The sequence below is a fragment of the Tachysurus vachellii genome, chromosome 14 (genome assembly GCF_030014155.1).
Source record: "Tachysurus vachellii isolate PV-2020 chromosome 14, HZAU_Pvac_v1, whole genome shotgun sequence".
NCBI classification, from domain to species: Eukaryota; Metazoa; Chordata; class Actinopteri; order Siluriformes; family Bagridae; genus Tachysurus; species Tachysurus vachellii.
In genome coordinates, this window is record NC_083473.1 from 5344111 (window position 1) to 5367667 (window position 23557).

The 23557-nt window shown below is 36.4% G+C and overlaps 1 protein-coding gene across 3 annotated transcripts in view; it reads left to right on the forward strand.

Moving 5' to 3' along the window:
• The first annotated feature begins 6949 nt into the window (after positions 1-6949).
• The window catches only part of LOC132856732 (collagen alpha-1(XIV) chain-like), a 75811-nt gene continuing 59203 nt past the window's right edge, over positions 6950-23557 (forward strand). For 2 of the 3 annotated variants that reach the window (XM_060886454.1, XM_060886455.1), the window contains exons 1-5: positions 6951-7248; positions 8779-8888; positions 14561-14677; positions 20572-20715; positions 22012-22101. In XM_060886454.1, the coding sequence (XP_060742437.1) occupies positions 8804-8888; positions 14561-14677; positions 20572-20715; positions 22012-22101 (436 nt within the window). In that variant the 5' untranslated portion in view covers positions 6951-7248; positions 8779-8803. Of the gene's footprint in view, positions 7249-8778; positions 8889-14560; positions 14678-20571; positions 20716-22011; positions 22102-23557 lie in introns of all 3 variants that reach the window. The other variant, XM_060886456.1, reaches the window with a different exon arrangement.

The following is a 23557-nucleotide window of genomic DNA, read 5'->3' on the forward strand; positions in this document are numbered from 1 at the left end:
CTCTCTCTCTCTCTCTCGCGCATACACACACACATACAAACACACTTTTACACACCCAAAGTTCCTCTGTCATGTGGTAAAGTGAGTGATGGAATTTATAGAGGCATCATTCCTAGTCTGTCATGGCGGTGACCTGGCAGTCACAGTGATCTCAAACTTTGCATTCCTCTACTTAACTCTCGACCTGTTCAGGCACATCCAACATGGATAACGGATAGAGCGCGAGGGCATACATAGAGAGAGAGAGAGAGAGAGAGAGAGAGAGAGAGAGAGAGAGAGAGAGAGATTTGCTTTATAGCCTGTGGCTTCCACAGTGCTGCACTTACAGTATGGAAAAGGTATTACAAAAGTACCTTCCTGTAATTTACTAGGTATACATAGACTATCTATCTATCTATCTATCTATCTATCTATCTATCTATCTATCTATCTATCTATCTATCTATCTATCTATCTATCTACAGTATCTATCTATCTGTCTCTGTCTGTCTGTCTGTCTGTCTGTCTGTCTGTCTGTCTGTCTATCTATCTATCTATCTATCTATCTATCTATATACAGTATCTATCTATCTATCTATCTATCTATCTACAGTATCTATCTATCTATCTACAGTATCTATCTGTCTGTCTGTCTGTCTGTCTATCTATCTATCTATTTTTCTATCTATCTATCTATCTATCTATCTATCTATCTATCTATCTATCTATCTATCTATCTATCTATCTATCTATCTATCTATCTATCTATCTATCTATCTATCTATCTATCATATCTTTATCTCTTTTGCTGCAAAGTTAAAAGGTGTTGTACATCTCATACTCCCTTCATCTAGAACTTTTTACACTTCTCTGACTCACCTCCTGTACTTGTGGATTATCTCATAAAGATGCCCTAAAGTCGCAACCAAAACTTACAATCAAATTGCATATAATTTCTTGTTTGAAAAGATAGAGATAAGCATATAACAGGAGTAAATGTCCAAAGAAATTATATGAACCATTTATTAAAGGAGGTCATATGAAATTTGAAATTTAAAGAAAGAAATTCTCCAATGGACCGGTGTCCCATCAAGCAGACGACCCTGACTACAGGTCTCTTCCGTAACCCAACCCACCGTCTTACTCCCTGATTCACCGTCTACTTTATTAGGAATACCTGTACACCTGCATGCAGTTATCTAATCAGCCAAGATCACCTCATATCCATACTCATATATGTGGTCTGATGATGGATGAGTGTGCTGATGGCTGATAGCTGTTGGTGTGCTGCAGGTGTGTAAGGATCTGGAGGCACAACAGATTCTGGCAACAGTGAACCTCAGTCTCTCAGGCAGGATTATTACAGTAAAGTAAAACTGAAATAAAAACGATTACTATTAAAGACAAAGAAAAAAAAATATATGCAAATGTACATTTAAACAATTAAAAAAACAAAACACAGAGATAATAAAAACGTGGAGGAAAAGAAATACAGAATTATATAGAAAACATGATACAGACCTACAGCACTAAAAATATGTTTTTTAAAGTAGCATCTTGTGCATTGAATTTATAAATCCACATAAGAATACAATGTAAATCACTCAGCAATAAAAACCCAGAAGAAAATAGCATTAGCTCACATTGAAATGTGGGGCGTGTGATGAGAATCCAACCAGAAGTAGGGCATCAAGAAGGACAGACATAGACAGTTTTTTTTTTTCAGTAGGTAATTTCTTAATCGAAATATGTTTAGTGCTTTACCACTAAAGCTAATATAACTTTAACATAGCTACATATAATTCTAAAATAGTTAAATAAGGGAAATTTATATCCACCAGATTAGTGTATTAGTTTGTTCAGGATCTTAGACTCAGTTGCACGACGCACTGTTACATTTATCTTTCAGTGCCAAACAGCTTTAGCTCCATCTTATAGCCAAGTCTCTGTCTTCATCACCTACGCTCACTAAGATCATGTGGCATCAGTACAATGCAGAAACATCATGGAGTTACGGGTGAAAAGCAAACATCAATATGAGCGAAATGTAATCTCAGTGACAAAAAAAGGTTGTGCAAAGAGGACACAAAGTATTAGTACTAATACAGTAACAAATAAATACTCTTTACAAACATGGTGAGCAGAAAAGCATCACAGAACACACACAAAAAAAGAGGAATGAGGCTACAGCAGGAAAAGACTTAAAAAAAACAAGATGGTTGAACATTAGCAAATCTGATTTTATGGATTGTGCTGCTCCTTCATGTAATTAATTGGATAATTAACAGGTTTATAAGTGTTCTTTATGTGTTCTTGTGAGTGTTTTATCTTATAACAGTTCCATTTTTTCAGAGGTTCTTGAAATATAATTTATTCTAGCTGAGATGGGTCTCTGTGTTTCTATATGAATGTCCTCTACACTAAACATTTAGCAAAATTTCTTAAAATGTTCCTGTGTTCTTTTTTTTTTCTTTTTTTTACTTTAAAGAACTGGTACTTCAAATCAGTACGATCCGTCATCTCAGAATTTCTCAATACAGTAACGTACTCTACGACACGCCACACAGTCATCACTGAAAATTTTAAAGCACTAGTATGTGACAGTGTCTGAGGCTTTGCTTTTCATGTTGAACATTCGATGGGATATTATATTATAATTATCAATAAGATTATAAGAAAACCATCAACAACAGGACGGTGTAATGCGGAACCATCCAAAGTTAATTCTTTCCCTATATAACAACACATTCGTATGCGTTTTTATCCTTTTGCGCCACAGCGGTTTATTAAAGAACGACTTCTAGTAGCTTTTATCCATTTATAGTTACAGTTATATTATTATTGCCTATATTATATATTAGGGGAAGTCGTAGCCTAATGGTTAGAGAGTTAGACTCCTAACCCCAAGGTTGTGGGTTCGAGTCTCGAGCCTTGAGCAAGGCACCAAACCCCCAACTGCTCCCCGGGCGCTGCAGCATAAATGGCTGCCCACTGCTCCGGGTGTGTTTTCACGGTGTGTGTGTTCACTACTGTGTGTGTGCACTTTGGATGGGTTAAACGCAGAGAACAAATTCTGAGTATGGGTCACCGTACTTAGCCGTATGTCACGTCACTCACTCACTCACTCACTCACTCACTCACTCACTCATTATAGCAGCTACAACCACAGTTTGTCATTTGTGAGATGAAACCAGAAAGTGTGCCTTCTGACTCATGTCACATCTGACTCATGTCACATCTGACTCATGTCACATCTGACTCATGTCACATCTGACTCATGTCAAATGTCACATCAACTAATTTTATTTTATTTATCAGTTTACGCTGAATGTTCACCATACAGTACATCCCAGCATAACGTCCTGTAAGATATAAAGACTGAAGAAGCTTTAACCTGTTAGACAGAGAGTGTTAATATAATACGTTGATTAGATGAATGACCGTCTAAATCATGCTCTTTGTGACACGTCGAGAATTTAACAGCGCCATAATTCTTGGACTGGTGCTACTAATAAAGCTGGGCAATACCTGCACTTTTCTGGGATATCGCAAGGCATAATAAGTATTTTTATAATAACAAGAAAGAATAAATTTGTTTCTGTTAGCATATTTTCTGTGTATATCAGTGTTTCAGGTTTAATATTAATCTCAGATGAGTGGCCAATATATTTTCATACTTAATGCTGTTTTCAAGGATCATTATACAGTATGATAATATTGCCATATCAAAAACCCATAATATGGTATATAGTCAACAGTATGTAGAAACCTCACCGTTACACTTGTATGTGATTGCTGAACATCTCATTCCAGATTTGCTGTTATCATAACCACTTTCTCTCTTCTGGGAAGGCTTTCCACTAGATGTCAGAGCATGGCTGTGGAGATTTGTGTTCATTCAGCTACAAGTGCATTAGCCAAGTCAAGAAGCTTTTAAACAAAACAAACACTACAGGACAAAATAGCACTGACCAGTGTGCATACTGTATGTTATAGATAGATAGAATACATCTATCTATCACTTTAGAATAGTCAAATGTTTTCCTCTTAGCCATTCTTGAGTGTTTTTCCTGTTTTTCCTTGTCCTGTTGCAAGACCCATGACCTGCGACTGAGACCAAGATTTCTGACACTGGCCAGCACATTTCTCACTAGAATCCCTTGATAGTCTTCAGATTTCATTGTACCCTGCAGACACCCTGTGCCAGATGCATCAAAGCAGCCCCAGAACATAACAGAGCCTCCTCCATGTTTCACAGTAAAGACAGTGTTCTTTTCTTGATATGCTTCTTTTTTCCGTCTGTGAACATAGATCTGATGTGCCTTGGCAAAAAGTTCCAATTTTGTCTCATCTGTCCATAGGACATTCTCCCAGAAGCTTTGTGGCTTGTCAGCATGTAGTTTGGCATATTCCAGTCGATCTTTTTTTATGATTTGTGTCCTCCTTGGTCGTCTCCCATGTAGTCCACTTTGGCTCAAACAACGACGGATGGTGCGATCTGACACTGATGTTCCTTGAGCATGAAGTTCACATTGGATCTCTTTAGAAGTCTTTCTGGGCTCTTTTGTTACCATTCGGATTATCCGTCTCTTTGATTTGTCATCAATTTTCCTCCTGCGGCCACGTCCAGGGAGGTTGGCTACAGTTCCATGGATCTTAAATTTCTGAATAATATGTGCAACTGTAGTCACAGGAACATCTAGCTGCTTGGAGATGGTCTTATAGCCTTTACCTTTATCATGCTTGTCTATAATTTTCTTTCTAATCGCCTGAGACAACTCTTTCCTTCACTTCCTCTGGTCCATGTTGAGTGTGATACACACCATGTCACCAGACAACACAGTGACTTAGCTGTGATGCTAATTAGTGGACACACCTTGAATTAACATGGTCCCTTTGGTCACATTATTTTCAGTCTTTTCTAGGGGTACCATCATTTTTGTCTAGGCCTGTTCCATTAGTTTATTTTCATTCATAAAATTTTTATTTTTTATTACTTTTGTCAGATTAAAGTTTTTTCTGTGACCATTGTGAGTTTTTATTTCATTGTCTGAAGGGTACCAACAATTTTGTCCACGTGTGTAGATAGATAGATAGATAGATAGATAGATAGATAGATAGAACTTTATTATAACTTTCTACTTTATATATATATAGGTACAGATGTAAACATATGTACAGCATGTAATATAAATATATATGTATATATGTAAACATATGTACAGCATGTAATACATACATATATAGGTACAGATGTAAACATATGTACAGCATGTTATATATACGTATAGATAAATATGTAGCATATGTACAGCATGTAATACTGTATATATAGGTATATATTTAAACATATGTACAGCATGTTATATACACGTATAGGTATTTATGTAAACATGTACAGCATGTAATATATATATAGATATATATGTAAACATATGTACAGCATGTAATATATATAGGTACAGATGTAAACATATGTACAGCATGTTATATATACGTATAGATAAATATGTAGTATATGTACAGCATGTAATACTGTATATATAGGTATATATTTAAACATATGTACAGCATGTTATATATACGTATAGATAAATATGTAGTATATGTACAGCATGTAATACTGTATATATAGGTATATATTTAAACATATGTACAGCATGTTATATATACGTATAGATAAATATGTAGTATATGTACAGCATGTAATACTGTATATATAGGTATATATTTAAACATATGTACAGCATGTTATATATACGTATAGATAAATATGTAGTATATGTACAGCATGTAATACTGTATATATAGGTATATATTTAAACATATGTACAGCATGTTATATATACGTATAGATAAATATGTAGTATATGTACAGCATGTAATACTGTATATATAGGTATATATTTAAACATATGTACAGCATGTTATATATACGTATAGATAAATATGTAGTATATGTACAGCATGTAATACTGTATATATAGGTATATATTTAAACATATGTACAGCATGTTATATATACGTATAGGTATTTATGTAAACATGTACAGCATGTAATATATATAGATATATATGTAAACATATGTACAGTGAATAAATACAGTGAATAAATATACAGTTCACTGTGCAAAAATATAGGAATTTGAACAAAGAGGGTTCTAGTAAACATACTTATGTAATAGCAGCAGTTGGATGAGGTATTGAAATATGATATACAAAACAGCAACTGAGTGAATGTGCAAAAACAGCGTGCAAAGCCCACATGTAAACAGTATAATATGGGTGGTATTTTGTTGAGGAAACTCTAGTTCCAGGTGTTCACTTGGGTTGAGTCAAAGTTCGGGCACTTTGCAGGACACTCGGGTTCTTTAACTCTAACCTTCACCTCTACACCATATCTTCATGGAACTTGCTTTATGCCCAGGGGGCATTGTCATGCTGGAACGGTGTTTGCACCTCTTAGTCCCAGTGAAGACAAATTGTAATACATATATGTTCTATACAATCTCGTGCTTACGATTGAGGAAAGAAGCTCACACGGATGAGGTGCACACACACACACACACACTTTTGGACATGTGGACCAGCCTTTGACTCTAAAGAAGAATTCAACCATGCAACATGTTGTGCAATGCAGTTGACGTATTGGGGAAAATGCATGTTATTTTTTTTTTTAAGAAACCAAAGAAAAGTCAATAACTGATCATAACTGTAAACTGATATAGAAAGAATGAAATTCAAGAACCATGATGCATAGTCATTAAAAAAAGAAGGATAGAAGAGAAGCAGAGAATCCAGCCAAGAATTTGTACCCAGCGGTGAAAGTGCGCGAGGTGTCTCTCAGTTGTAAATCCAGTAACGGTGCGCTCGAGGCGTCGATAAGTCAAGTCATCCTTAAATACCGATCGCCTACGGGACCTGCGTGTGTGTGTGTGTGTGTGTGTGTGTGTGTGTGCTTCTCTTTTCTTCCTCCCTCCTCGTCACGCGAGATTAAACGAGGTTAAGGAATGAATAGCTGGAGGGACAGACGGGTGAAGTAGCAGCGCGCGCAAGCTGTATGAGCAACGCACGCGCTCCAACACAACCACCCACACCTTTAACGCTGAGGAGGAGGTGGAGGGCGCGAGCTCCGGACAAGCAGCTGTGGCGCGCGCAGGGGTTCTGAAGAACAAAAAAACGACAGTTAGTTTTTAAATTTAGTTTTCAAATTTAAAATCTGGAATTCTACTGTGACCGTTAAAGGAACCGTCGTTATTTGTAAAAGGGGTAAGACAACTATGTATTATTATTATTATTATTATTATTATTATTATTATTATTATTATTAGTAGTAGTATTATTATTATTATTATTATTATTATTATTATTATTATTATTATTATTATTAGTAGTAGTAGTAGTAGTAGTATTAGTAGTATTAGTAGTATTAGTATTATTATTATTATTATTATTATTATTATTAATTAGTATTATTATTTAACGTTAGCTTTCACAATAGCTTCAAATAAACAAATAAATAACTAAATATTATTATTTAAAAAACAACAACTTGTCCATTTCAGTATACTCATATTTTGTTAATTTTGGTATTGATAAGATAATGCTAACATTTTTGTGAGGTCTTTTATTCTTCTCAGCTTTATTGCTGTAAACTTTATTTAAAAAAAATGGATTATTTTGGATAGACAGGATATTTCTCTTCAAGACACTTACAGTACATTAGCTAATTTAAATGTCTCCACTATCTTAGTTTATATTCGATATATAAATAAATCAAATAAAAAATAATATTGCATTCAAGTCTAGTGGCTTAGTGGCTTTTGCTCACCTGTTAACATTTGATTTGTAATCAATAATAGTGCCATTAAAAAAAAAAAAAAAATCTGTACACTTTGTGTAATATTGTGTACACTTAATGTGAAATAATTGTTTATATTATTATATTATGATTATAATAACTTTTTCTTGTCGTTAACTGGTACCTTTATTACACTTGTAATGGTGAATGTACTTTAGGGATGTAACTGAAAAGCAATACACTGTTTGGAATGAATAATTAAAATGCACATATGGTTCAGAGAGGCACAATTGTCTGCGTAGGTTTGTATGAAAGGTCATTAGGGTCAGTAGGTCATCTGGTTGGTGGGCATCAGGTCTGGGATCCTGTGGAACCAAAAAAGTTGGGCAGGTATGAGGTTTGTGGTAACATGTGGTATGTGTGAGCTGTAAAATTTAAAACTGTGGTTGGTTCCTTTAAATGTCAGTCAGATGCCCTTGTCTAGTAAAAGCTGCTATGGAGTTCAGACCTTCTGCTGTCAGTCTGAAGCTCTGACTAAGCGAGACTATGCTGACATTGCTGTCATTTTGATCTCAGTTTCCGGATGGGGGAGGTTCTTTTTAAGCCACACCCACTTTTAGTATAAATCGTGATACAGATATGGATATTTGGAGGTAGTGGCATCATATACTGTAACACCAATAGTGTACTCATTCTATCAAGTATCAATATGTAAATCTATGGTAAAATTTAAGGTACATCATTGGTCCTTAGACCTTTGACGTACCTTTAAATCTTAAAAGCTAATTAAAATCTAATTGTAAAAGCTAATTAAAAGATGCATAGTACAGGTCTGAGAGTGTAGGGAAAAGTACAGATGAGTAACCTTATTTCTGACACCACACTGAATTATATCACAATACTGTAGAACCACATTGCATATAGACTCTTGTGGGTAAAGTATGCTTTGTGTTTTTGGATTTATCCAATAAATGTTTTTCTGTTCTTCTGCATTTTAGCTCTTGCCCCACACTAGCTGAGAGAATGCAGGTGATGGGCATAAGGGCACTAAGTCCACTTCTTCTCCTGGCATTAACATCATTGTTCATCAAACCAACACATGGACAAGGTAAAACTTATTTTCTCTCTATTTCTACTTTTCTCTGTCCTGTTTGTCTCACACACACACACACACACACACACACACACACACACACACACACACACACACACACACACACACACACACAAACAAACATGTCATTTTGAACAGCTTGCAAAATTAAATGTCGTGCATTCTGTTGCATTGTCTGGTTGTGCATCCGTTAATTAGTCAAGCTTGAGCTTTGAGGATTTTCCTAATTGAACCATCTGTGCTTGCATGGAAAAAAAAATCAGGAAATGTAATGAATGAAAAAAGCCCTTGATATTTATGAAGTGCATCATACAGAGTTTCAGTAACCCTAGATCCCCTCTAAGAAGCTTTAAGAGTGTGTCATGGTGGAGATATAACAGAAGGTACAGTATATCTTATGAATGCACAAAATGACATAGCGATTGCATTGATTGAACAAGCCCTTTCCATGTCACTCTACTTCTATGCCAGATACACATGGTGATATTGTTTTCTAGTTATACTTATCGATCTGTTTAATCTCTCTTAAGATCCAAAGAACTAATGTGATAAATTTATTGTATTAAACCTAACATTTCTTCTTCTTTATTGACTTGCATTTATAGTTCTCTATAGTTTCTAGGAACTTTGATACAGGACTTGAGCTGAAAATAAAAGGCACTTTTACTCAGTAGTTAGCTCAGTAGTATTTAAGTCTGAGGTGCTGAAAGGATTTTACACTGAACTTTATGCATTGTATAAACAGATTTATTACTGTTTATAAAATCACTGAAGTATATGTTCACAAATATATGGTATTTATTTATTTACTTTTTATGGAGCTCCCAAATAACCAAGTGAATTTCTTATCACATACATTATAAAAGCTATGAACAGTTGCTTTCTCAACATACGATTTTATCTGTCTTGTAAGATCACACAATCTTAGATTGTTACTAAGAACCTTCTTCTTGTGTCAGAAAACGGCAAGATTTCTGAAATGATATAAACGATTAAACATACGAATTATTACACTAGAAATAATAATCTATTAGAACGAGCGCATTAATGTAAACCTTAGCACTGAGCTGCTGTCATGAAAAATTAATTAATACTTCCTGACCAATCGGAATAGAGTATTCAACATTATTTTGTATAAAGTATATACTATACTATACTATACTATACTATACTATACTATACTATACTATACTATACTATACTATACTAATGGGTGACAAATTGTAGGTATACACAGGCCAAAAGGTGTTAAGCCACTATAGGCTGCCACAACAGATTTTGGTGGTGATGGTGGTGAACAGTGCTGGATAACATGTAACTCTAATATCTCCAATAGGTGTTCATTCGGGCTGGGATCTGGTGATTTTAATTGCAGTTGAGGTTTTACATCATTTTCATTTGTCAGCTCTCTTGCCTGTGGATATGGGTGGAGTCATTCTGCTATACTGTAGATCACACCCCCAGGATAGAAAAGTTTCAGCATAGGATAAAAAACTTTGTAATGATTTCATTGACACATCACTTTTGTATAAAGGTCTGAAACAAGCAATGTAGCAAACATGGAAAAATCAGTCAGAAGAATCAGGAAAGGAGTAAATATGTTTATTATATAATGCAAAATGTCTACATTTATAACTAAAGGTAATGAGATTCTGTGTTGTTACGTAGTATTTGTTGAGACGGAGCATAATTGAAACTTTCCAGATGTATGCTGGGTCTGCTAGAAAAGAAAAAAAACCTGGCTGTTCTATGAAACATCTGACTGCTCAGGCTTTCTTATACTCTTCTTGTAAACATGTCTGTATAAAGCTTATGTTTAAACACATTTAAAGCACTTTGAAGTTCAAACATTATAAACGTAAACACCGAGTGTGTGTCTCAGCTCTCAAAGACAACTCAAAGTTATTTTATTACAGCTATTGTGAGAGTGTTCATGCAGAGGACTGTCTCACCTGGAGCGAGTCCAGTGAACAGGTTAAGATCTGCCTCTGACTAAGGAAAGAGCGGCACACATTTTCAACCCAACCCTGCTCTCCTCATTCACCTGCCTCATTGGCACGTTGCTCATCGACCCTCATCGTCCTGTAGTGAGATACTAAATACAGCATAGCTACAGTACAGTGCTAATTAGGTCGGAAATTATCATTCTAAAGTATTAAGTCCTGCACAGTCATGCTGACTGAATGCCTCAAGCGATCCATTTATTATTAACCACAATAGCATTTTTGACTGTAAAGCCACAGGCAGGAAACGTTGAAACTAGCACCAGCAGAGATCTCTGAACCGAAAGAATGCTTCATAGAAATATGTAATTTCATGTATGTTATTTAACACAGCTTTGTCTATAATTAATGAATTTAAACTATTAAAATGAGTATTAGATCATTTTGTCTCATTAATTCCCCGTCGGGAGTTTGAAGCTCTGGCATTTGGACTTGAAGTACCTTGATTAATACCAGTTTGATGGCAGCCCTATAACAAAATTGGCTTTACATTCATGTGCGGTTGGTTACAGATGGAAAATAATTAAGGCTGGTTTTGAATTGACCAAAGCATTTGGAGCTGACAGTCACATCTGTCATCCTAACAATGCTCTTATCTGCTTTTTTATAGCAAATCATGCTTCATATTTTATATAACAATTCTGGTTCTTGACCTTTAAACATTTCTTGCAGAGCTTATACTTTCGATCGGCTCACATTTTACAGATCACAGGTTACAAAATAATCTTTGATTTCCTCTTGGAATAGAGACTCAAAACCGAGACTCCAGTCTTCATACCTCATCTTCAGGACAGTTTTATTAAGACCCTGGCTTCGATTTCAAGTTGACACTTTACTTGGTCAGTTGAACTCGCCTCCTCTTCAGAAGAGTGTTGATGAGAGATGAATCATCACTGTAAATCGTTCATGCATAATCCATCCCGTTTATTTTAACTGCGTCACTATCTAACTAGGAGATTACTAACTGAGGTTAACTTAATGTGAGTTTCCTCAAATTTACACAAAATATACATTTAAGGTATTATTTCCTGCATTGAACCTTTGTTGTTATCCACTTTGATAAAAAAGACGTCCATCATAACATTATATTCAGTATCGTTATCTAAAAGGCACATACATTGATGGATATGCTTAACCCTCGTGTTATGTTCTTTGGAACCTTTGGTATTGTTCAGGTCCTGGGGCATTATTGGGGTTCTAAAAGCACCACTATAATAATAATAAAAAAAAAATCATAAGAGGCTTTTGCACATATTGTCTTTATCTAAGTCTCAAATGATTAAGATAACATCTGTGATTAATGGTTTCAATTCAACAATGAAAGTGTCATTTGTTTTTGGGATCAAGTTAATTTGTGTAACAAAATGTATTACAATAAACATCTTGGTAGAATAAATCTAGAAAAAAATTAATGGAACAATGTTTCAGATAGTGTTTATTATTTTGAACTGATTTATCAAATACAGGTGATAGAGAAGGTGAGAAACAAAAGATTACTGCAGTCATTGGCTATGAAACACAGCTCTCAATAATGCTTCTGCAAATGTGGACGATTTACAACAAACGTGAAACACTTTTTCACTAAAAATATAAAACGGGTCAATTTGATTTAATTCAACACTCGGTGGATAGAATACTAAACACAGATTTGATCATTGGTACAAAAATCGGATTTCTACCATGATATCCAAAAGCAGTTTTTCTCTGGCATTTAAAACCTATGTATCAGTGCTGGAAACTGACTTCTTACCTCATAACACAACCAATGACCAAGCATCTAAAAGCACTGGCTAATTAGATGCCGAAAGTGATAAGATGAATTTTCACCGCTGGACAGTACTTTACTCGGGATGCACTTTAGTGTCCTGTACAGAAGAAAGAAAGATCTTCATTTTACAGAATGTCAAAAGCCCTGCAGAAAGCCTCTTTCCCCATGTTAAGGTTGGTGTACATTTTGGTTGGTATATTATTATTCAATGCTTGACTTGATGCATCCTTATAAACTCTAATATTATCAGGCTGTTCTTTACATACCTGTACACACTCTCGCACTGTTCTCCATTCAGTGTGGGTATGTAAACAATATTTTAGCATCTTTGCTTTCTATCTGTGACACAAACACAAGAATGAGTTTGTGGAGTTTGTGGGAATAGGTGGATGTATTCGAGATTTAGTTAGACAGTGTAGTTCCGGTATAGTACTGGATTTGTGTAAGGTGTGTGTGCTGGCATGGGTTTGGATTAGTTTTGCCTGTGGAACTGAAATGAAATGAAAAATGCTGAATGTGCTGTCTGTCTGTCTGTCTGTCTGACTTGTTCCTATTTTCTAAAGAGAAATAGACACAAAACAATGCTATTTCAGAGCCTACAGTTTCCAGCTGTGTTCCAATACTGCTTTAACATGCCCTCTTTAACTTCCCTTCACTCACCGTCGCCATATTAAGGGCTTATCAGCTCTTGTAAAGTTTACTGGACGATTTATTAAAACATGGTATTGAATCAATAATATTGCTATAGACTTACCTTCTGTCATTAAAAAACTAATGCAAAGCTTACTAGTACAGTAACTTAGCTAGCATTCAGCATTAATCCTACTTAAGTATTGTGCTTTTTCCCTGGTTCAAATACACTGGCGACTGAAGGCGGTGAGTCTTCTGACTCATACATTTAATAAAGGGACAATAATAAGGGCGTTTTAAAGACAATATTAGAATGCAATACTTAGCTTTTCTCTTTATGACCTCTGGATAGGTCAAGCTCTGTTCCTGAGAATGTGCCCCAGAGCTGAAACAAAAAATTCATTACTAACACCTTACTACACATGTATGAAGGGAAAGCGTCTGACTTGACTCTTTGTCACATCTGTGGTTTCACCATTTTCTTGAATCACAGATGGATAAAAAACTGTCTATCTCTCTGTATAGTTCTTCGACTAATTTAATCACCATCTGCCACTCAAACATACTCCTTAACCTTATCATGGAGATTTTAAGCAGCTTCACGAAGAGTGTGTTTGCTTTGCAGATGATAAACATTCACTCCCGTTAGACTGTGTACCTTCTATTCTATTGAATTTCCATTTCTGAAACCATTATTAAAAAAAAAACTGGACTTCTCAAAACGTATATTGTATAAATAATGTCATAATAATGGCAGCCAGATACATCAGGCAGAATTTAGGAGATATTAAAATGTCAGTAAACCTGATATATTGATTAATGAAGATATGACAATGAACCCTTTAATTATCACATAAATTCACAAAACCTTTAGTGGCAGGTTGGCTATAGCATCCAGTAACGCCAACTGCAATTACAATTGTGATTGGTTTAAAACAGGTTGTCATGAAAAAAAATGATCTATCTATCTATCTATCTATCTATCTATCTATCTATCTATCTATCTATCTATCTATCTATCTATCTATCTATCTATCTATCTAAACTGTATTTTGTGCCATATTTGTTTGTGCTTTAAGTTTAAAAAGCCTTTTGAAATGACATCTTTAAAAATTTCTTATTTTAGTTTCAGCATAGGAGATTAAATGGTTGGAAGGTACACAGATATCAATCTCTTGAAATGCTTTTAAACATAAGTCAAATTCAGCTGCATGTTGTACAAGTTGACTGTGTGTGTGTGTGTGTGTGTGTGTGTGTGTGTGCAGTGCCTGCTCCCAGAAGATTGCGTTTTAAGGAGCTAGGCTCAGGCAAGCTCAGTGTGTCCTGGAAGGAACCGAAAGGAGAGTTTGACAGCTACAGATTCATCTACAGCTCTGGTCCAGGTAAGCAGAGAAACTTTTATTATTCTGGTCAATGGAAAAATTACAGCAGCCCGTTCTACCAGCTGAACATGAGCTCATTTGTTTCCTAGGGATGTACAGTAAATGTTCGATACGTTTGATTTTACAAACTGCAAAATAATTCGAGGTTGTACCAAATGATATTGTTTTAATATAAACTTAAATCATAGGCTAAAACATACCTCTGTCTTAGTAGGTGTATCATTTAAATTTGTCTGTGTTCAAAGTGAACAAAATGCCCAATATTAGTATGTTGATGCATGTTTAAATATGTTATAACTAAAAAACTATTCTCTTTGTTTTGTTTTTTTCTAGTTGATAGTCTTTTTAGCCCTTAGTTCAGAGTTGTCATACGTCGCTCTGTGTCTGTATTTTGCACCTAAAGTTGTTTCATTTCACTATGTTCTACATCAGCTATATATGGCCGAAATGGCAGTAAAAGGCTTTTCACTTGATTTGATTTGACTCATGGTAGTCATCATATATGATCAACGGACATGGGCATGATAGAACACAAATTGTGGGACTATAAGACAATAAATTGTTCAGGTGGCCTAGCAATCTCTTTTCAGATTGTCAACATAATATACATAACATACAGTAATACAGCATATAGCCAAAAGTTTGACCTGGTTATCACATCAATATGTGGTTCTTCCCCAAACAGTTGCTACAAAGTTGGAAGCACACAACTGTATAAAATATAAAACTGTAAAATCTTATAAAATTGTTACAATATCCACAAACACTGTTCCAGCATGACAATGCCTCTGTTCACAAAGCAGCTCCATGAAGAGTTGGATAGGTTGGAGCCCCAATTCTGACTCAACCCCACTGAACACCTTTGGGATGAAGTGGAACAGGAGTCTCCTCAAATTTCCCAACATCAGTGTCTAATCTTGCTAATGCTCTCGTAGCTGAATGAACACTAATGCCCACAGTCACACTCCAATATCTAGAGGAAAGAGAAGAATGGAGGGTATTAAACCAGTCACCTGAACATGGAGGGTATTAAACCAGTCACCTGAACTGAAAACACTTTGGAGATTTGGCACTAACAACATAATTAATGAATAATTTATGATCTTTTAATCTTTTATAGATTTTTATATGTAGAAAAATGTAAGGTGTGGGAGTTTTGTTGAATTCTCTGTGACCTTTTGCTCTACTGTGCCTACACAGTATCTTTGTTTCGTGACCTGCCTACTGACTGTGTGAGACAAAACTCATCTGTGATCAGGATCCACGCAGCGAATTGTTCCTCTTTTTTTTTTTTTTACTTCAAAAGGTTTTCATTTGATTCGGATGAATGCGAGTTGTAGCAGCTGTTAATAATCATTCTCATTTTTGAGTGAATATTCAGATAGATGTGAACGAATGTCATATTTTTGAGTTTATTGTCTTTAATAAATAATCGGCAGCAACGACCTTCTTCCGGAGTCTCTGAGAGGACATAGTGTATATGTGTGTTTTGAGGTTTAGATGAAAAATGAAGCTTTGTATGACCAGTGAGGCTGTTCTTCTGTTCAAAAGTCTCTCGCTGAGGAGGAGACTAAGAATGAAGAGTGAACATTTAACTATTTGGCTCACTTCTCTCTGGCTCACATTATTGTCATGTCACCTCCAGCAAGAAACTGGGTTGCACACCCATGATTAAAATTAGCCACATTCACCAGCCGGTGTTCCAGTAATACATATTAATTTGGACCTGCTCCAGTGTTTTTACACTCTAAAGCTGTCGGAACCGCTACAAGAGAATTGTGATCTTCAAAACAACGTCTGTGTTTATACTAACATATAAAATGTCTAGACTTGAGGCTATTTATGTCTGAAATGGATTTTTACAGTGTTTTTTTTACTCTGATACATCTTATGTCCCTTTACCTTCCACCCTGCACTCTGTAGTATAGTTGATATGAAAGGACAAAAATATTACAGAGTTGATGTGAAAGCAGAAATTAATGTTACCACCACAAATGTAATTATTTTAAATTTTATATATACCGTATTTTCCAGACTATAAGCCACAACTTTTTTCCAACGTTTGAACCTTGCGGCTTAAACAACGATGCGGCTAATATATGGATTTTTCCCGCTTTCAAATTTTTTTTCTTCAAAAAAACACATTCTGTGACGTGCTGTTTTTTGCCGGCATGAAGCTTTCATTAGACCAATGAAATTGCCGAACGGGTTAAAGGTAGATTCTCCGATGTTTGAGAAATGCTTCAGAGAACTGAGTCGGGATGACAAACTAAAAATCAAAACAAAAATCAAAATAAACGTGTAGCCAATGAGCAGAAAGGGGCGTGTCTTGTCAATATGGGTGGAGACAGTGTTCAGTGCGCATGTGTGACATTAGCAGAATGCAGTTTTAACATTGACATGGAGGATAAAAACAAAGAAAGAAAGCAAAGAAAGGCTTACGATAAGGCAAGAAGTAGAACCCGTGTAACAGCGTTTAGATCAGGAGTGGAACTGGAATCTGTGAATATGTGGCCAACTTCCTGCTCCTTCTGTCTCAATGTACCTGTAGGCACTTGTGGCTTATAGACATGTGCGGCTTATTTATGTTCAAAATAATAATTTTTTTAACATTCAATGGGTGAGGCTTATATTCAGGTGTGCTCAATAGTCCGGAAATTACGATATATATCTCTATCTATATCTATATCTATACCTGATTTTTAATTTTTTTGCATGTGTGTCACACTTTAATGTTTCAGATCATCAAACAAATTTAAATATTAGTCAAAGATAACACAAGTAAACACAATGTGCAGATTTTAAATGAAGGTTTTTATTTAAGGGAAAACAAAATCCAAACCAACATGGCCCTGTGTGAAATCAAGCGTTTGCAATAACTTGCAATGAGTCTGTTACAGCGCTGTGGTACTACTATTTTGGTCTACTCGTCTTTGCATAATCATTGTAATTCAACAACATTGGAGGGTTTTCGAGCGTGAACCGTTTTTTAAGGTCATGCCACAGCATTTCAATAGGATTCAGGTCAGGACTTTGACTAGGCCACTCCAAAGTCTTTATTTTGTTTTTCTTCAGCCACTCAGAGGTGGACTTGCTGGAGAGTTTTGCTGGAGAGTCCTCCTGCAGAACCCAAGTTCGCTTCAGCTTGAGGTCACAAATAGACATGCATGCACATTGCCATGGCCGCACATTGTCCTTCAGGATTTTTTTGGTAGAAAGCAGAATTCATGGTTCCATGTATTACAGCAAGCCTTCCAGGTCCTGAAGCAGCAAAACAGCCCCAGACCTTCACACTACCACCAACATATTTTACTGTTGGTATGATGTTCTTTTTCTGAAATGCAGTGTTACTTTTATGCCAGATGTAATGGGACACACACCAAAAAGTTCAACATTTTTCTCGTCAGTCCACAGAGAATTTTTCCAAAAGTCTTGGGGATCATCAAGATGTTTTCTGGTAAATCTGAGACGAGCCTTTATGTTCATGTTGCTCAGCAGCAGTTTTTGTCTTGGAACTCTGCCATGCAGGACATTTTTGCCCAGTCTCTTTCTTATGGTGGAGTCATGAACACTGACCTTAACTGAGGCAAGTAAGCCCCAGTTCTTTGGATATAGTTGTGGGGTCATTTGTGATATCCTGGATGAGACATCGCTGCGTTCTTGGGGTAATTTTGGTTGGCCGGCCACTCCTGGGAAGGATCACCACTGTTCCATGTTTTTGTCATTTGTGGAAAATGGCTCTCACTGTGTGTGTGTGTGTGTGTGTGTGTGTGTGTGTGTGTGTGTGTTTGTATAATATAAAAAATACACTATAACAGCTAAGAGAGACTTACACTATATGAAATTCTGGGTGAAAAATTTTACCACAAAGCATAATGTTGTCTGTTCTTGAGACAGAGCTGTTGTCAGGGTAAAACATATGACCAATCAGACTCAAGAACCTATCTGGTCTTTTGTACAAAGTATTTATAGAGTTTACTTTACTACATTACTAAACACTTGTGATTATGAAAATGTTACCAAATAAGTTTTCATTGTTTGAGGGCATTACGTGACAGCACACATTCACAAATTTTCCTGTTGGTGCTTTCTGTTCTTAACACATTTAATTCAGCTCATGAGCACTTGATAATTAGATGATGAGTGGTATTAGAGCAGGGAATACACTGACCTGTAAAATGTTTTATTAGCACTACAAACATCCCGAATCTCACAAGGTTCTTCTTCATGTTAGTCTCAGTGGATTCATCAATCAGGCAGATGTTTCTCTGAGTTGTTTTTTAACCAGACAATCAGCATATGAAGTTAAACAACAGGGTTGGTTTACTTACTCACTCACTCTCACTAATTTTCTACCGCTTATCCGAACTACCTTGGGTCACAGGGAGCCTGTACCTATCTCAGGCGTCATCGGGCATCAAGGCAGGATACACCCTGGACGGAGTGCCAACCCATCACATGGCACACACACACACACTCATTCACTCACGCACACGCAATCACACACTACGGACAATGTTTCCAGAGATGCCAATCAACCTACCATGAATGTCTTAGGAGGAAACCGGAGTACCCGGAGGAAACCCCCGAGGCACGGGGAGAACATGCAAACTCCACACACAAGGTGGAGGCGGGAATCGAACCCCCAACCCTGGAAGTGTGAGGTGAACGTGCTAACCACTAAGCCACCGTGCCCCCCGGTTTACTTACTGATGACATATAACAGCGAATAATATGCAAATAACAGGACTGGAACAGTGAACCAAGCATGGATGAGCTGCGAGAATGCCATTGCCCTGGGATTGATTTTAGAGGAAATACCAGACTGAGCTCTTAGTCGAGTGCAACAGTCACAGCTTGAGATAAAACAGCAAAAAAGGATGTTAATATTGAAAACCTTGTAAATGCAATGGGCCATTCTCTTATAGGAAAGTAATCAGTGATAACATGGGGTAATAATGAGTTAGCTACTACCCTACCTGGAGGTTGATAATTTTTCATAACCACACATTACTGTGTGTTTTATTCCTCAAAGAGGAAACAGAAATATTTATGAAACACTTCAATTCAATTGAGTGTCTATTTTCATATGAGCTTCATATTAACCACGACTATGGAGTGGTTGACAAAGACAGTACATTCTAACCATGGACATTTTTTGTCCTCTGGCTTTAAGGGATTTAAGAATTTGTAGTGTTTCATAAGTATTTCTGTTTTTCCTTAGTTATCGGGGGCAATATATTCCTAGAAAAGTTCAAAAAAAGAAAAAACCTTAGTTTTTTATATAACCGTTTCTGTCTTCAAAATAAATGATGATATAAAACTCATTTCTGCTCTCTGAGATGCTTCATAAGATCAGACTTGTATAGATAAAGTAATTAATTTGTTTATATCAGTCTACTGTGTAAAAGGGTTAAACTCGTTGCCTAATAAATATTATACAGTACAAATAATTACTAGTTTGCTAGCCTGTTAATACTTCAGGTCGAGGCTTCAGGAAAAATGGTATTAAAAAAAGCAAAACAAATTCATGCAACAGCAAAAAAATATTATTTGTATGTGAGTGAGAATTTCTATTTAAAGCATTTTCGTTTAGGGATTTCTAGCAAAAAATCTTTATCCTACTATCTTTGCTACACTTTGAATTTAATTTCTTGAGATTTCATTTTTCCTGTAGATCCCCTGTTACTTTCCCACAAACCTCGTGGGATCTGCTCATCCAATCAGATGCATTGTTTTATGTCTTGGTTCATGCTTAGATGTTTCTTCCTAATTAAAACGTAATCAGCACTTTATTAAATCTGACACTTGCTGATGAATTTCACTCCTTGGTGCAGCGTATCTCACGTCAGATGCAGACCGACAGTGAATCACACACTTTTTTATGTTTGCAGGAGAACAAGAGAGAGGCGTGCAGGTGTTGAAGCAAGACGCCAAAGCTGTGATCACTGACTTTGATAGCCGTAAAGAGTACAGCTTCAAAGTCTACACCGTCAGCGGCAGTCAGTTGAGCAAACCACTCCTGGGGACATATAAAGGTAATCAGCGTGTGGAAAGTTTCAAATTTATTTTCTTATTTATATTTCACAGTGTGATCTGAATCATTCTAATAGTCATGTGAATCTTTTCATAACGAGTTTAGAATTATTGTTATCATGTACACTTTGCTATTCAGCATTATTATAACTCTGTGGTGTAAAACGTGCTTATTGGTAAGTGTTGCATTTCTAAAACGGCGTGTTCACTACAGAACATTTTTTCCCTTTCTCAGACTCAGAAGCAAATTTATTTGACGTTTCGACCTTGATCTTTCTTTCTCGATCTTGAATTATCAAAGGCCGTACAATATCCTGCAGCATGTTTAATTGTAATGACTGAAAAAAAGGACATGATAAAGCCCACATGCATAAAGCACAGAGCTTTGAAAGGGGAAAAAGGGCCTACAGGGGTCTGTAGAGATCAAGGACATGCTCATTGAGCTCAAACACAGAATATTTATATGTGTGTGTGTTTGTGATTTTCTGCTAGATTTGGCATTTTGACTCGTTAATCTTTTTGCTACATCCCGGTCAAGAAAATTGCAAAATAAACCTTTTTTTGTGATTTCTACTTAAAGGTGGGGTCTCCGTTGTTTGAGAAATGCTTCAGAAAACTGCGTTGGGCCGCCAAACAAAACAAAAACAAAACTAATGTGTAGCCAATGAGCAGAAACGGGCGTGCCTTGTCAATATGGGCAAAGAGAGTGTGCATGTGTGACATTAGCAGAAAACGGTTTTAACATTGACAAAGAAAGAAAGCGAAGAAAGGCTTACGATAAGTAGGACCTTTCACGGTACAACACACAGTACTACAAAAACACATTTGTATTACCATAGTATTACTCATTGAGTTAATTTATTGATAAAAATTTACACTCGGTCAGCTGGACCAACAGGTTCCGCCATAATACTTGTCTGGGTTATATTTGGGTTATACTTGTCTGGTGTATGTGTGGGGCGGAGCTATCAAAATAGGGGTTTTACCCATTTGGGTTAGGGGCGTGTTTGTTTTGGTGATTTCAAATGTCAACATTGGCGTTCAAACAACGGAGACCCCACCTTTAAGCATGATGCATCAGTCAGACAAACCAACATTGTATGAGCTTGTTAACACTCGGTAGGATGAGGAATTAGGATTTAGCACTACAGGTACACTCAAAAGTTAAGCATGATTTTCCTAAAATGGCTGACCATTTAATAATAACATTCACTAGTTGTTTAGTGTAAACCAAGATGAAATGTAAAAAAAGACACACAGTCTAAAAGTGGTGTGTGTAACTGTGTATTCATCCACAGCTTCAAGGTCAGAGGTGAGTGACCGTGACCCACTGACTCCCAGTGTAAAGCCTGACAGCGAGCCTGAGCAGGGAAATGAGATCATCGAAGGTAAGGTCAGACCTCAGACCTGTAGGGTCAAACTTTGACCCGAATCAGCAGCAACACAATGCACTTAGTTACTGGACAGGGTCAGCCGGGGGCTGTGTTGGTCGGTACTGTAAATATGGTGTATATGGCTTATTTATTTTGTTACGGTCTTCTGTTGCTTTTTGTTGTTCCAGTATAAATTGGTTTCACCAGAGGAAAAGACAACTCAGTAGATCTGTCCTATGCATTTCTTAGCTTCTACTGAAATCAATGGTATCATGTTGATCATGTTGATGTGTATATATGCAGTAATATATTTATATAAAGTTGTTTAAGTTGATGATGAGATAGAAGCTTGTAGCTATGTAATTCTCTCCCTATGTAATTCAGAGCTCTTGAACACAAATGTACCTGCTGATCAACAGAGTGATACGTGTTGATCTGATCATCTAATGAGTTGATCTGATTCTGTCATTCATTTGTAAATTAGGCGACACGCCAATGCCAAACTTTGTTAACCACATTTCAGTATGTTCTACAATCAGTTTTAACCGTATGCAGCTATAATCAACAAATTCCAGTGACTCTTTTTCTTTGTCATTTGGTCAGATTTGGTATGATGCCTTAAGGTTGACACATCTGTCTGGAGAAAATGTTTATGATTTAGACAGATGAAGTATACTGGCTGTAATTTATAGTACAGCTAATTATTATAAGGCTTATTTCATTAATTATTATGGCGAAAATGTAATTATGAAACATCACAGATGGTGTTATTTAAATACTGAGTTGTGTGTTTAATACATTGAACAAGAGTTTTTGTCAAACTGCAAAGGTTTAAAAATGTCACGTTCAGCCTGACATGTTTGATTTATGGATGCAGAGAGAGTTAGATAAAAACCTGAATTCTCCTAAAGGCATTTGGCATCAGTAGCATGGCATTAGTGGTAGATGGTGTGTGTGTGTGTGTGTGTGTGTGTGTGTGTGTGTGTGTGTGTGTGTGTGCGTGTGAGTGTTGAAGTATGTTGAAGCTGTTAAATAAAAAGTTAAGTCTAAAAATAAAGCCTAAGAATGATTGCACAAGTGTATGTGTTTGTGTGAGTGAGTGAGTGAGTGAGTGAGTGAGTGAGTGATGAGTGAATGAGTGAGTGAGTGTATGTGTGTGAGTGAGTGAGTGAGTGATGCGTTAGTGAGTGATGAGTGAGTGAGTGAGTGAGTGAGTGAGTGAGTGAGTGTATGTGTGAGTGAGTGAGTGAGTGAGTGAGTGAGTGAGTGTATGTGTGAGTGAGTGAGTGTATGTGTGAGTGAGTGAGTGAGTGAGTGAGTGAGTGAGTGTATGTGTGAGTGAGTGAGTGAGTGAGTGAGTGAGTGAGTGAGTGATGAGTGAGTGATCATTAAGTGAGTGAGTGATGAGTGAGTGAGCTGTTAAATGCATGAGTGATGAGTGATTGAGTGAGTGATGAGTGAGTGATGAGTG